The following is a 15,455-nucleotide window of genomic DNA, read 5'->3' on the forward strand; positions in this document are numbered from 1 at the left end:
GTGGGGCGCGACAAACGGGAGGAAATTTTCAATTTCACGCCGTGTAAATGCTATTGACAATAAAGATAATTCACTCTAAACAAAACACACACACACACACACAAAGAAACAAATAATAATAATAGCTACAATTATTAAAAAGCATTAGGAGACCGGAGAAAAATGTAACCTGGAACTAAAGTGCAAAAACAATGATTGACGTCGGAATGTTAATTGCAGCGGGCCAATATTTGCAGCGGGACCGTTAATAATACATCCATGAGTGGGACAACAAAGTAGGCTAGCCGGTAACTGTGAGAAACATGGATAAATTTGTGACACGGACCACAAAAGAGCCAGCGCCACCATCACACACACAAGACCAGACAGAGTCAAGTCAACCAAAAAGAAAATATGACGAAAGCTATATTGGTCTCGGATTTACGGTTTCAGTGGTCGGTGCAGAGGAGAGACCAATGTGTGTTCTGTGTCTGAAGCCGTTAGCAGCGGACAGCATGAGACCAAACAAATTACGGAGGCACCTGGAGACAACACACCCCAGTCACGCTACCAAGCCACTGGATTTCTTTAAAAGAAAATTGGCAGAATATCGACAGCAGGAGCAACGCATGGTAAAGGCTGCGTCAGTTAACTGTCAAGCACAAATTGCCTCATACAAAGTTGCATACAGAATCGCGCAATGCAAAAAGCCACATACAATTGCTGAGCAGCTGATTTTGCCCGCTGCTCTTGACATGGTGACAGCTATGATGGATGAGAAAAGCGCAGCCAAATTGAAAACTATCCCTCTTTCAAATGACACAATTGCGAGGCGCATATGTGACATTTCAAATGATCTTGAAGATCAACTCATTCAAAAAATAAAAGAAACACGTTTTGCATTGCAAGTGGATGAGGCTACCGACAGCAGTAAAGACAGCTTGTTTATTTCATATGTCCGCTTTGTGAACAGCGAGTCAATGTGTGAGGATTTACTGTTTTGCAAATACATAAAAAAGAGAGCCACGGCTGATGAACTATTTAAGATCATGGACAGTTACTTAAAAGAACACGATCTTAAATGGGAAAATTGTGTGGGCTTTTGCTCTGATGGCGCACAGACCATGGCAGGGAAAAGAAACGGGCTGCAGGCACTTATCAAGAAGGTTGCTCCAGATGCGCACTGGACGCACTGTGTCATTCATAGGGAAGCGCTCGCGTCAAGACAGCTCAGCCCCGAACTAAACGAAGTTTTAACAGAGGTTGTGGGCATTGTAAATTTCATCAAAACTCGACCCCTGAAAGCGCGACTGCTCTCTGCACTTTGTGAGGAGATGGGAGCTGATCACACATCTGTGCTGTTTCACAGCGAAGCAAGGTGGCTCTCCAGGGGCAAAGTGTTGTCGCGCGTCTTTGAGCTGAGAGTGGAGATTCGGCTTTTTTTGGAGGAGGAGCGCATGTACGAGGCTGCAAGCAAATTCAGCGATGAACAATTTCTGTTGAAGCTGGCCTATCTCAGCGATGTGTTTGGCAAGTTGAATGAATTAAATCTTCAGCTTCAAGGCAAAGACAAGCACCTACCTCACCTGGCAAACAAGATCACTGCATTCTCCCGAAAACTCGAGGCATGGGGCAGACGCCTCGATCAACAAAATGTAGATGTCTTTGAGAACCTGAGTGAAGTTGCTGAAACCATTCATACTGGAGCCACCACAGTGATCCCGTGTATAAAGCAGCACATCTCTTCTCTGAGAGAAATGTTTCAGAAATACTTCCCGAACAACAGTGCTCAGCATGCCTGGGTTATGGATCCATTCAGTGCAGCAGGTAGATTTTATTGATCATAATCATATATTTTATTTATGTTGTATACTGAAATATATTTTTATTCAACAGATTTTTTTCATGTTTATTATGCAATGACAAAGTAATCCTATTTTTATTATATCTGCAGTGCCTGCTGATTTGAGCCAGGCTGAAGAGGACCAATTCATTGACATGACCTCTGACTCCACCCTGAGGCTGAGGTTTACAGCTCACACTCTTAGTGAGTTCTGGATTGGAGTGGAGAGGGAATATCCCCTCATCGGGCAGAGAGCTTTGTACATCCTTCTTCCCTTTGCCACATCATATCTCTGTGAGATAGGCTTTTCAGCTGTTGCTTCTCTGAAAACGAAGTACAGATCTCAGCTCAACATTGAGCATGACTTGAGAGTGGCAGTTTCCAGCCTGCAACCCCGTTTTGAAAGGATGTGCAGTGCAAAACAGGCACACTGCAGCCACTAATGCAGGGAAAGTTCACTTGAGTTGTGCCAGAGCACCTTGTTTATGTTTTTGTTTTTTGCACAGATTGCAAATTAAGTTATGATGGCACAACTGCACTTTTATTTTCTCTTTTTGAACTTTGTGCAGTGTAAAACAGGCACACTGCAGCCACTAATGCAGGGAAAGTTCTCTTGTTTTTTGCACAGATTGCAAATGAAGTTATGATGGCACAACTGCATTTTATTTTCTCTTTTTGAACGTGTTATTTGTTGTTTTTGATTTTGATTCAGTATCAAATATGACTGATATACTTGGTGCTAGTAATTTAAATAAATTTGAAATAATTTGAAGTAATTTGTCAAGATCTTTGTTGGGGCAACGCGGGGAAGTGGGGCTTGAAAATCCCCACTTGTTCAAAGTGGGGAATGACGAAAAAAGTTTGAGAACCACTGCCCTAACCTAACCCTAACCCTAAACTAACCCTAACCTAACCCTAACCTAACCCCAACCCTGACCTAACCTAACCCTAACCTAACCCTAACCCTGACCTAACCCTAACCCTGACCTAACCCTAACCCTCACCCTCACCTTCTGCAGGGTGGAGAAGGTACACCTCCTAGTCTCCTAGCCTCCTAGCGCCTAGCCTCCTCACCGTCTGCAGGGTGGAGAAGGTACACCTCCTAGCCTCCTAGCCTCCTAGCCTCCTATCCCCCTAGCCTCCTCACCGTCTGCAGGGTGGAGAAGGTACACCTCCTAGCCTCCTAGCCTCCTAGCCCCCTAGCCTCCTCACCTTCTGCAGGGTGGAGAAGGTACACCTCCTAGCCTCCTAGCCCCCTAGCCTCCTAGCCTCCTAGCTCCTAGCCTCCTAGTCTCCTAGCCTCCTCACCTTCTGCAGGGTGGAGAAGGTACACCTCCTAGTCTCCTAGCCTCCTAGTCTCCTAGCCCCCTAGCCTCCTCACCTTCTGCAGGGTGGAGAAGGTACACCTCCTAGTCTCCTAGCCTCCTAGCCTCCTAGCCCCCTAGCCTCCTCACCTTCTGCAGGGTGGAGAAGGTACACCTCCTAGTCTCCTAGCCTCCTTGCCTCCTAGCCTCCTAGCCTCCTCACCTTCTGCAGGGTGGAGAAGGTACATCTCCTAGCCTCCTAGCCCCCTAGCCTCCTCACCTTCTGCAGGGTGGAGAAGGTACACCTCCTAGTCTCCTAGCCTCCTAGCTCCTAGCCTCCTAGCGCCTTGCCTCCTAGCCTCCTAGCCCCCAAGCCTCCTCGCCGTCTGCAGGGTGGAGAAGGTACACCTCCAAGTCTCCTAGCCTCCTAGCTCCTAGCCTCCTAGCCCCCTAGCCTCCTCACCGTCTGCAGGGTGGAGAAGGTACACCTCCTAGCCTCCTAGCCTCCTAGTCTCCTAGCCTCCTCACCTTCTGCAGGGTGGAGAAGGTACACCTCCTAGTCTCCTAGCCTCCTAGCCTCCTAGTCTCCTAGCCCCCTAGCCTCCTCACCTTCTGCAGGGTGGAGAAGGTACACCTCCTAGTCTCCTAGTCTCCTAGCCTCCTAGCCTCCTAGCCTCCTCACCGTCTGCAGGGTGGAGAAGGTACACCTCCTAGTCTCCTAGCCTCCTAGCCTCCTAGCCCCCTAGCCTCCTCACCGTCTGCAGGGTGGAGAAGGTACACCTCCTAGCCTCCTAGCCCCCTAGCCCCCTAGCCTCCTCACCTTCTGCAGGGTGGAGAAGGTACACCTCCTAGTCTCCTAGCCTCCTAGTCTCCTAGCCTCCTCACCTTCTGCAGGGTGGAGAAGGTACACCTCATAGTCTCCTAGCCTCCTAGCCTCCTAGCCTCCTAGTCTCCTAGCCTCCTCACCGTCTGCAGGGTGGAGAAGGTACACCTCCTAGTCTCCTAGCCCCCTAGCCTCCTCACCTTCTGCAGGGTGGAGAAGGTACACCTCCTAGTCTCCTAGCCTCCTAGCTCCTAGCATCCTAGCTCCTAGCCTCCTCACCTTCTGCAGGGTGGAGAAGGAGGGCCAGGACTGGAAGCCGTACTCGGAGGCGAGGCGCGCGCGGGGGAAGGCGGTCCAGTCCCAGCAGTCGCGGCCGTAGCTGTAGTAGTGGGTGTCTCCGTAGCGGGGGTCGTAGGGGTCCTCCGCCACCCAGCCCTGCCGCTCCGAGTCCAGCCCGTTGGTGGGGCTGGAGGCCAGGAAGGGCCGGCTCGGGTCCTCCTGCACCCCCCCCAGGAGAGGATAGAGGGTGAGGACTAGGCATGGGCAAAATTATTATTTTCCGGGAATCAGTTCTTTCAGTTCCCTTCACTGTCACAAATCGTTTGTTTGATTCGTTCGTTCAGTTTGTTAAGTCATATGGTCAGTTACGTCATTTGGCGGGGCATCTCAGGTGTCTTGGCCCCACCACTTTGCTTTTAAATATGAGGTACGCCAGCAAACGGAGCCTTTAAAACCACCAGAAGGTCTCAGACGGTGACGGTGCTCGGGGGAAAACAGCTAATTTCTGTAGCATTAGCCTACGACGCCGCTGGAGCATTACACGTGTGGTTTGAGAACGCTTTAGACTCAATCAATATGAAGTCGAGGGGAGACGAAGCTCTGTTCGTTTGTATCTTTTATTTACCATATTGATTGAGTGACCATATTTTTATTTTATGTAAAAAAAAAAAAAGGAATCAGTTCTCTTATTTTTGGGAATCAGTTCTCGTCGTTCACCTTCGGGATTCGTTCGTTCTGACCGAATCGTTCGCGAATCGCCCATGCCTAGTGAGGATGCCACCGTGGCTTCTGACACGCTTCTGGGAGCCTTGAGGCGTCCAGACTACTTTAAGACCTGGAGGTTTTGTTATGGTGACTCTGGAGTACAGTTTCATTTTATTATGTGTTTTTTTTCTTTCTTTTTTTAAGCAAACTTTTGAAACTTCTAATTTGCCAACCGTCCACAGACTACAACTCCCAGCTCTCTACAAACTACAAACCGTCCACAGACTACAACTCCCAGCTCTCTACAAACTACAAACCGTCCACAGACTACAACTCCCAGCTCTCTACAAACTACAAACCGTCCACAGACTACAACTCCCAGCTCTCTACAAACTACAAACCGTCCACAGACTACAACTCCCAGCTCTCTACAAACTACAAACCGTCCACAGACTACAACTCCCCAGCTCTCTACAAACTACAAACCATCCACAGATACAACTCCCAGCTCTCTACAAACTACAAACCGTCCACAGACTACAACTCCCAGCTCTCTACAAACTACAAACCGTCCACAGACTACAACTCCCAGCTCTCTACAAACTACAAACCGTCCACAGACTACAACTCCCAGCTCTCTACAAACTACAAACCGTCCACAGACAACAACTCCCAGCTCTCTACAAACTACAAACCGTCCACAGACTACAACTCCCAGCTCTCTACAAACTACAAACCGTCCACAGACTACAACTCCCAGCTCTCTACAAACTACAAACCGTCCACAGACTACAACTCCCCAGCTCTCTACAAACTACAAACCGTCCACAGACTACAACTCCCAGCTCTCTACAAACTACAAACCGTCCACAGACTACAACTCCCAGCTCTCTACAAACTACAAACCGTCCACAGACTACAACTCCCAGCTCTCTACAAACTACAAACCGTCCACAGACTACAACTCCCAGCTCTCTACAAACTACAAACCGTCCACAGACTACAACTCCCAGCTCTCTACAAACTACAAACCGTCCACAGACTACAACTCCCAGCTCTCTACAAACTACAAACCGTCCACAGACTACAACTCCCAGCTCTCTACAAACTACAAACCGTCCACAGACTACAACTCCCAGCTCTCTACAAACTACAAACCGTCCACAGACTACAACTCCCAGCTCTCTACAAACTACAAACCGTCCACAGACTACAACTCCCAGCTCTCTACAAACTACAAACCGTCCACAGACTACAACTCCCAGCTCTCTACAAACTACAAACCGTCCACAGACTACAACTCCCAGCTCTCTACAAACTACAAACCGTCCACAGACTACAACTCCCAGCTCTCTACAAACTACAAACCGTCCACAGACTACAACTCCCAGCTCTCTACAAACTACAAACCGTCCACAGACTACAACTCCCCAGCTCTCTACAAACTACAAACCGTCCACAGACTACAACTCCCAGCTCTCTACAAACTACAAACCGTCCACAGACTACAACTCCCAGCTCTCTACAAACTACAAACCGTCCACAGACTACAACTCCCAGCTCTCTACAAACTACAAACCATCCACAGACTACAACTCCCAGCTCTCTACAAACTACAAACCGTCCACAGACTACAACTCCCCAGCTCTCTACAAACTACAAACCGTCCACAGACTACAACTCCCAGCTCTCTACAAACTACAAACCGTCCACAGATACAACTCCCAGCTCTCTACAAACTACAACTCCCAGCTCTCTACAAACTACAACTCCCAGTTATCTACAAACTACAAACCGTCCACAGACTACAACTCCCAGCTCTCTACAGACTACAAACCGTCCACAGACTACAACTCCCAGCTCTCTACAAACTACAAACCGTCCACAGACTACAACTCCCAGCTCTCTACAAACTACAAACCGTCCACAGACTACAACTCCCAGCTCTCTACAGACTACAACTCCCAGCTCTCTACAAACTACAAACCCTCCCCAGATGTCACCAGCCCTGACCGCCCGTCCTCACCTCCAGGACCAGCGCCCTGACGGTGTCCACGTACAGCGTCACGTAGTCCTTGACGTACCGCCGCCTCGCCGCCTCCGGGATCCCGAACCAGTTGGTTGCCAAGGCGACCTCGTTCTCGTTGTTGCCGCTCCACAGCACCACCGAGGGGTGAGACTTCAGACGCCTCACCTGCACGCACGCACGCACGCACGCACGCACACACACACACACACACACACACACACACACACACACACACACACACACACACACACACACACACACACACACACACACACACACACACACACACACACACACACACGTTAAGGGTAAGGAGATGAGATGATGAGTTGAGGGTAAGGAGATGATGAGTTCAGGGTAAGGAGAGGAGATGATGAGTTGAGGGTATGGAGAGGATGAGTTGAGGGTAAGGAGAGGAGATGATGAGTTGAGGGTAAGGAGAGGATGAGTTGAGGGTAAGGAGAGGAGATGATGAGTTGAGGGTAAGGAGATGATGAGTTGAGGGTAAGGAGATGATGAGTTGAGGGTAAGGAGATGATGAGTTGAGGGTAAGGAGATGATGAGTTGAGGGTAAGGAGAGGAGATGATGAGTTGAGGGTAAGGAGATGATGAGTTGAGGGTAAGGAGATGATGAGTTGAGGGTAAGGAGATGATGAGTTGAGGGTAAGGAGATGATGAGTTGAGGGTAAGGAGATGATGAGTTGAGGGTAAGGAGATGATGAGTTGAGGGTAAGGAGAGGAGATGATGAGTTGAGGGTAAGGAGAGGAGATGATGACCTGTTGGTGGACCTCCTCGCGGACGCTGTCCAGGAAGTCGCCGTCCGTGGGGTACAGAGCGCAGGCGAACATGAAGTCCTGCCAGACCTGAGGAGGAGAACGGAGTCGGTGTGACGGGACGTTACCATGGGAACAGACGCACAGGACCCAACACATTAAAAGGATCAGACCGTCAAAGACCAGCCCCCGCACACACACACACACACACACACACACACACACACACACACACACACACACACACACACACACACACACACACACACACACACACACACACACACACACACACACACACACACACACACACACACCGGGCGCCGGTTACCATGATGCCCAGCTCGTCACAGATGCTGTAGAAGAGGTCCTGCTGGTACACGCCCCCTCCCCACACCCTCAGTGTGTTCATGTTGGCCTCCGCCGCCGACTCCAGCAGCCGCCGCACGCTGCGGGACGACGCACAGAGGCGGGACGGCGTCAGCGGGACGTGACAGCCGACACAGACAAAGCATTTACATAACAGAGGCTGCGTCAAAAAGCCCGGTGATGGTGCATGGAGTCAGAGGTGGTTTAGGGAATGCTGGACTGTTTTGACCGCCTGAGGAATGTCGTTTGTTGATTGATTTCTGTGAATTCTCTCTTTTAAGAAAAACACACAAGTGATTATCCAGAGGCAAACGAGATTTGAACATTTCTGTGAACTCAGTTCCGATTTTGTGTTTGAATACGGTGGCTTACGGTGTGGTCAGAGAGAAACCCTTCCTGGACGACGCGAAAAAAATATATTGTTTGGAGTTCTATAACACTCTCTCAACACACAGGAGTTCTAGAACTCTCACCCAATACGTATTCTAGAACCCTCTCTGAACCCACAGTTCTAGAACTCCCGTAGGAAGACAACAGGAAGTCCAGATCCTTTCCCACACCGACAAGAGACCAAGAACTCTCTCTCCCGTCCAAAAGCCAAGTCTCCTCTGGACTCCCCAGGTTGTCCTCACTCAGCAGGAGAGACGAGGTCCTGGAAGGCGTGCGTTGGGATCCAGTTGGAGCCCTTCATGAAGACGGCCTTCCCGTTGACGCGGAGGTAGAAGCTGAGGCCCGGGGACCCGGGCACGGGCTCCTGGACCAGCTCCACCACGCGGAAATACACCTGGAGACACACAACGATAAGGCCCACTGTGATCTCTTATTGGGACACCAGTGAAACAGCAAACCATATTCATTTACATTTACATAAGTACATTTATCAGAAGATGGTGAAACAAACAATACATCTCTGTGGGTACAGTAAGGATGTCCATAGAACCAAGTGCCAAGCACTAACCATCACTAGGTTAACCCGTTAGCATAGGATAGGCTGCTACCACAATGCTAAGTACTATTTTTAAGTGCCAGAACGTACACACACACACACACACACACACACACACACACACACACACACACACACACACACACACACACACACACACACACACACACACACACACACACACACACACATACACACAGTAAGTTCGTAAGAGGGCTGTGGGGGGGGGAGGGTTAGAACATAACATAAACATAACTCCAGGGAGGAGAGACAGTGGGGCCCCAGACAGAAAGTAGAAGTAAGTAAACTATAAATAGAAGTACTACAATAGAAGCAGAAACAACCGGAGGATGCTTCACACTGTTAAAGGTCCCTTATTACAGCAGCAGCTGTGAGTGTGGTTAGCCCTCACAAATCTGCCACTTCTGACATCACAAGTGGGCGTGTCCACCTAGATGTGTGATGAGCAACGTTTGCTACGGTCCACTGGGGCGGGGCTGGTGGACTGATCTATCCCAGCAACACATCTAGGTGGACACGCCCACCTGTGATGTCAGAAGAGGCACATTTTCAAAACGGCTTGTAGGGGGCTGATCACAGCACAGCTGGTGGTAGGATACGGGACCTCTGACGTGTGACTACAGAGGAGAGGGCGCGGCCCACCTGGGTGTCTGCGGTGAAGGTCAGCGCGGGGCCCAGGACCCCCCGCAGGGTGAGGCGGTGGGAGGGCTGGTCCCCGTGCCCGCTGGGCCACCACAGCGCCACTGGTCCGCTCTGCAAGAACAACCAGCAGAGGAACCAGTCAGGCTTCGGCTCGCTGGTTCTGAGCTCAGTTAGCGTCACACACTGAAGCTAAAGCCAGCGGCACACTTCAAAATAAGAGTTCTTCTCACCGGCCGGCTGAGACTGAAGGAAAACTGGTTCAGCCTCCAAGCTCAACATTCCTTTAGTTAACACCGACAACACAACACACAACACAATACACACAACACACCCAACACACCCAACACACCCAACATAACACAACACACCAACACAACACAACAGACTGTGTTTACAGTAGTGACTGCCATACCATGTTTACGTGCAGTGTGTTTACAGTAGTGACCGGCCTACCGTGTTTACATGCAGTGTGTTTACAGTAGTGACTGTGTATACGTGCAGTGTGTTTACAGTAGTGACCGGCCTACCGTGTTTACGTGCAGTGTGTTTACAGTAGTGACTGGCGTACCGTGTTTACGTGCAGTGTGTTTACAGTAGTGACTGGCCTACCGTGTTTACGTGCAGTGTGTTTACAGTAGTGACTGGCCTACCGTGTTTACGTGCAGTGTGTTTACAGTAGTGACTGGCCTACCGTGTTAACAGTGTGTTTACAGTAGTGACTGGCCTACCGTGTTTACGTGCAGTGTGTTTACAGTAGTGACCGGCCTACCGTGTTTACGTGCAGTGTTTACAGTAGTGACTGGCCTACCGTGTTAACAGTGTGTTTACAGTAGTGACCGGCCTACCGTGTTTACGTGCAGTGTGTTTACAGTAGTGACTGCCTTACCATGTTTACGTGCAGTGTGTTTACAGTAGTGACTGGCCTACCGTGTTAACAGTGTGTTTACAGTAGTGACCGGCCTACCGTGTTTACGTGCAGTGTGTTTACAGTAGTGACTGCCTTACCATGTTTACGTGCAGTGTGTTTACAGTAGTGACTGGCCTACCGTGTTAACAGTGTGTTTACAGTAGTGACCGGCCTACCGTGTTTACGTGCAGTGTGTTTACAGTAGTGACTGGCCTACCGTGTTAACAGTGTGTTTACAGTAGTGACCGGCCTACCGTGTTAACAGTGTGTTTACAGTAGTGACTGGCCTACCGTGTTTACGTGCAGTGTGTTTACAGTAGTGACTGGCCTACCATGTTAACAGTGTGTTTACAGTAGTGACTGGCCTACCGTGTTTACGTGCAGTGTGTTTACAGTAGTGACTGGCCTACCGTGTTTACGTGCAGTGTGTTTACAGTAGTGACTGGCCTACCGTGTTTACGTGCAGTGTGTTTACAGTAGTGACTGGCCTACCGTGTTTACGTGCAGTGTGTTTACAGTAGTGACTGCCGTACCGTGTTAACAGTGTGTTTACAGTAGTGACTGGCCTACCGTGTTAACAGTGTGTTTACAGTAGTGACTGGCCTACCGTGTTTACGTGCAGTGTGTTTACAGTAGTGACTGGCCTACCGTGTTAACAGTGTGTTTACAGTAGTGACTGCCGTACCGTGTTTACAGTGTGTTTACAGTAGTGACCGGCCTACCGTGTTTACAGTAGTGACCGGCCTACCGTGTTTACGTGCAGTGTGTTTACAGTAGTGACTGGCCTACCGTGTTTACGTGCAGTGTGTACGTGTTCTTGGTTCTTCCAGGGAGGAACCACACGGGGAAGGTCTGCTGTGTGTCCAGCCCAGGGAGGGAGAGGGTGAGCTGGCCGCGGGCCACCTCCTCCACCACCTCCACATGGAGCTCCACCTGCAGGCTCCACCCAGAGCGGGTCTGGTCTGGACCCATGGAGGGGCACAGAGAGATACTGTCTATTAGAGACACATTATTTATCATCAACATTAAAACATAGAAGCCGTTTCTCAATTCGCGTTCTCGTGTGTACTCGTGTACTTGCGTTCTCGGTAAACGTCATCAGTGGTAGCCCAAGCACTGTTCCAATTCCAAGTACGCGAGTACGCGAGTACTGTCGTAAAACCCGGAAGTGTTCTCGATGCGTTCTCGATGAGGCCGTTCTACCGAGGACGCATCGGAGGTGACTCGTGTGGACTTGGGACCGTTAAATATCCCAGGATGCATCATCGAGTCCGCTGCTGTTCCAGTTGCAGAGTGCGTACTCGCGTTCTCGGAAGTCTGTACTTGAAAGTCCGGACTTGCCAAGTACGTACTTCCAAGTCCACGAGAACGTAGTCCGCGTACTTGGTATTGAGAAACGGCTACAGTGGGAAGATGGTGCACATCTCATTCAGGACTTGAACAGAACGGTATTCAGTGTAATTGGCGTTGTGTGGCTCAGGAGGTAAACGGTCCTCATTTATAAAGCGCTTAATGCTATGCTACATTGTGCTACATGCTGTAGAGCTTAATGCTATGCTACATACTGTAGAGCTTAATGCTATGCTACATCGTGCTACATGCTGTAGAGCTTAATGCTAAGCTACATCGTGCTACGTACTGTAGATGGGGACGGCGGAGAGGTGGACCACGCGGACGACGTCGTAGGCCTCCAGGCGGACCCCCTTCCAGAGCCCCGCGGTGGGGAAGGAGGGCCCCCAGTCCCAGCTGAAGGAGCTCTGCTCCTGCAGATCACAACAACGTGTTGATTGGCTTAGATCAGATTTGATACTGACCCGATTTGCCCGGATTAAATTATATAAAATAAATAACATTAAAATGGGTCCTTCAGCATCCTGCAGGTAACACACACACACACACACAGGTAACCATAGCAACCTCCTCCTCCTCCTCCTCCTCCTCCTGCCCACCTTCCTGATGTAGTTGACGTGGCACTGCCCCTGCTGGACCTCTGGGGGGCAGTCGGGAGGCACCCGGTAGGAGTGGGCCTCGCTGCGCTGGGCGGCATAGCGCACCGGCGACGCTAGGCTAACCGCCAGCACGTTGTCCCCCGCTGTCAGCAGGGCCCCCACGCTAAAGTCCTGGCCGACGGAAAACAGAACCTCAGTTTTTACACCCGTTCTTTGCTTGTTTGTTTAAAGGTGCGGTGTGTAAGCTTTAGCGGCATCTACTGGTGAGTTTGCAGATTGCAACCAACTGAATTACCCCCCCCCCCATCCCTTTATAACGAGAAGTTATGAGATTACTGGAGAGATTTATATTCTGTATTTGTATATCGTTTTGAGTTATTAAGTATGTAAAACTATAGGTCATAAAAACACGACCCCTCTAGATCTGTTTGTCTGGGCGGCCAGTGTTCAGCGGGCAGCGGGGCTCCGACGGACAATCCTGGGCAACAATCCTTTTCTCCTCCATGTCGCGGTTCCCAATTCTTTCTCAACCAACCCGACGCAGACAACCCCGGGCAACAATCCCCTTCTTCTCCATTTCGCGGTTGAGTCTGTACTGTAATATTGACGTGGAAGTGGAAGAACCAGAGGCGTCTGAGAACCCGACGCAGTCGTTTGAGATTCATAATATCATCCGGAGGCGCAAACAGCTTTTGACCATGATATTATTATATTATATAGATATTAATATGATATTATTTAGATATAGAGCTCCAGGACTCCCGCCGGAGCACCCGGAGTGTTCAGTGTTCCACTGTAAACACTAGGGCATGGTACCGTGGCCGCAAGCTGCTCAGGGCCACACCCCCACCCTCCACCACGACCCGCCTCTAAAAACGGCACGTTTGTGGAGAGCTCATTGTGGGACTGGCTCGTAGTGGCTGTAACTCTGCACCAAGGCTGGATTTCTTGAACGTCTTCAAGTACTGTATTAGGGGCCCACTAACACCTATATTAAAGCATCCATAAAATAGCACGCCATGGGACCTTTGAAGTTCTACCAGGAGAACACGAGAACACACCAGGTTCAGGTTGTTCGATTTGAGGCAAACTGTTTGTTGCACTGATGTGATGTCAATTAGTTGACTATGTTGATAATCTAAAAAAAACGTACTGTGTTTGTTGTGTTTATGACTTCAATAGTAGCTAAACCCCAAAAAAGTTAACTTTAGAAACAGCCCCCCACTCTCTGAATGACCATGGTTAGAGCCACCGTCCAGATCTGTCATCTGAAACAGCCACTCCTACATTAACCTGTGATGCGTTGCACTCCCTGTAGTGTTCACTGTGAAACTGCTCCGTGTGAATTCACCCAACGTACGTACTGCAGGAACATGTTGTCCGTCCGGCCGAGTGCGGCTCCGTTCAGAGCGACCGTAGCGATGGTGTCGATGCCCTCAAAGACCAGCGTCACTCTCTGCCTGGCTCTGTTGGTCATTAAAGACAACAACAGCACAAACCACAGCCGTCAACAAAAAAAGGGCAGAATTAACAATTTTATTATTCGTTTTGATAACTTCAAATGAGAAGGTTAAGTGGTGATCTTGACCTCATGTCGGAAGGCACGGTGAACGTGGTCGTGTACGTCCAGTTGCGAAGCGCAATCCAGGCGTAGGCGATATCGTTGAACCGGCGGTAGGGGTCCTGCCGGGTCAAAAGTGATGAAGGATTACAGGTGATGGATGGACGTAACCATGGTGATGGTGCGACATACTGCAGAACCACCACAAGACGGAGGGAGACGGACGACACGGCAACCGGACTAAAGGATGACTTGTAACGTGTTTGTAAAGTTCAGCTGAATAGTTTGGGCAAGATCATTGAAAAAATAATGGTGCTATGATTGATATTGTTCAGAGCCAATGAAAATAAAGGCAGCACCTGACTTGACTTGTAGAGTGCTTTTCACTAGGTCTCCCAACGCTGAGACAGAACAGACTTTCCCCTCAATTGTATCCAAAACTACAGTAAAAATCACACGAAATGTGGCAGGGCCAGAGCCAGGGTGAACATGAGCACGAATCCTCTGAAAAAAACATTCAGGATTTTATTTAAATGTCATTTCTAATATGATAATATGAAGTTATTTAATTTGCTTTCCTTGTACATGTCCATTAAAGTACAGTACAATGGAAGTGGCCCCGAAACAGAGCAGAGAGTTTATTTTATTTAGCAATTTCCACAAACAGGTACAGATGGAGGACTCGACTGACTTAGGGAAAAACAATCGCTATATTGATCAGAGACGACAACTTATTGGCAAAGGAAACAAAAAACAGGTTTCAGCAGTACCGTGGCACAGCCCTTACGCACTAAGAACAACAGTCCACAATCCATTCTGACTGCGGACAGTTATGTGTGTGTGCAACCCATTGTGTGCCCGCATCATGCCGTGGACGCTCCCACCTCTATGTACCCCTGCTTCAGCAGGGCCGTATGCACGCAGCCCGGGACCTCTGCAGGGAGATGGAAGGATCCGTCGGAGCTCTCCAGAGTCCATTTACCGTTCAGACTGATGTTCTGCTGACCTGAGGTAACAACATCAACATGCGCGGACGAAACGACGATGCTCGTCCCCAGCAGGAGCAGCGATAAACACAAGAGACGACTGGCCATCATGTTTACATGGCGGAGCAGCGGAGAAGTTGCTTAACGTTCCGACGCGTACTTCGAGACTTTGTTCCGTGTCATGTGACCGCGGTCAGCTGACCACGTGTGTTCGGGGTGAGGCGGGGACGAGAGAGATGCCGTGTGGTGATATTATGGTTTATCTCGATGGTGTCAGCCGCTCCTCCTAGATACTGCAGATCCTACAAACGAGAGTGAGTCACGTTTTGAGACGGGCA

At 49.6% G+C, this 15,455-nt stretch overlaps 1 protein-coding gene across 1 annotated transcript; it reads right to left on the minus strand.

The window, feature by feature from the left end:
- Positions 1-1,199: 1,199 nt before the first annotated feature.
- On the minus strand, positions 1,200-15,295 carry manba (mannosidase, beta A, lysosomal; the record flags this gene model as incomplete). Its single annotated transcript, XM_084482156.1, has 13 exons — positions 15,016-15,295; positions 14,159-14,253; positions 13,931-14,036; positions 12,571-12,741; positions 12,261-12,384; positions 11,411-11,583; positions 9,715-9,825; positions 8,738-8,889; positions 8,068-8,185; positions 7,740-7,826; positions 6,960-7,127; positions 4,229-4,447; positions 1,200-1,220 (listed from the first exon to the last, which is right to left on the minus strand). Exons 1-13 carry the CDS (start codon positions 15,226-15,228, stop codon positions 1,200-1,202), a joined length of 1,758 nt encoding a protein of 585 aa, XP_084338282.1. The 5' UTR covers positions 15,229-15,295.
- Positions 15,296-15,455: the final 160 nt, after the last annotated feature.

The sequence above is a fragment of the Micromesistius poutassou genome, assembly GCF_964030765.1.
Source record: "Micromesistius poutassou genome assembly, chromosome: 17".
Lineage (NCBI taxonomy): Eukaryota > Metazoa > Chordata > Actinopteri > Gadiformes > Gadidae > Micromesistius > Micromesistius poutassou.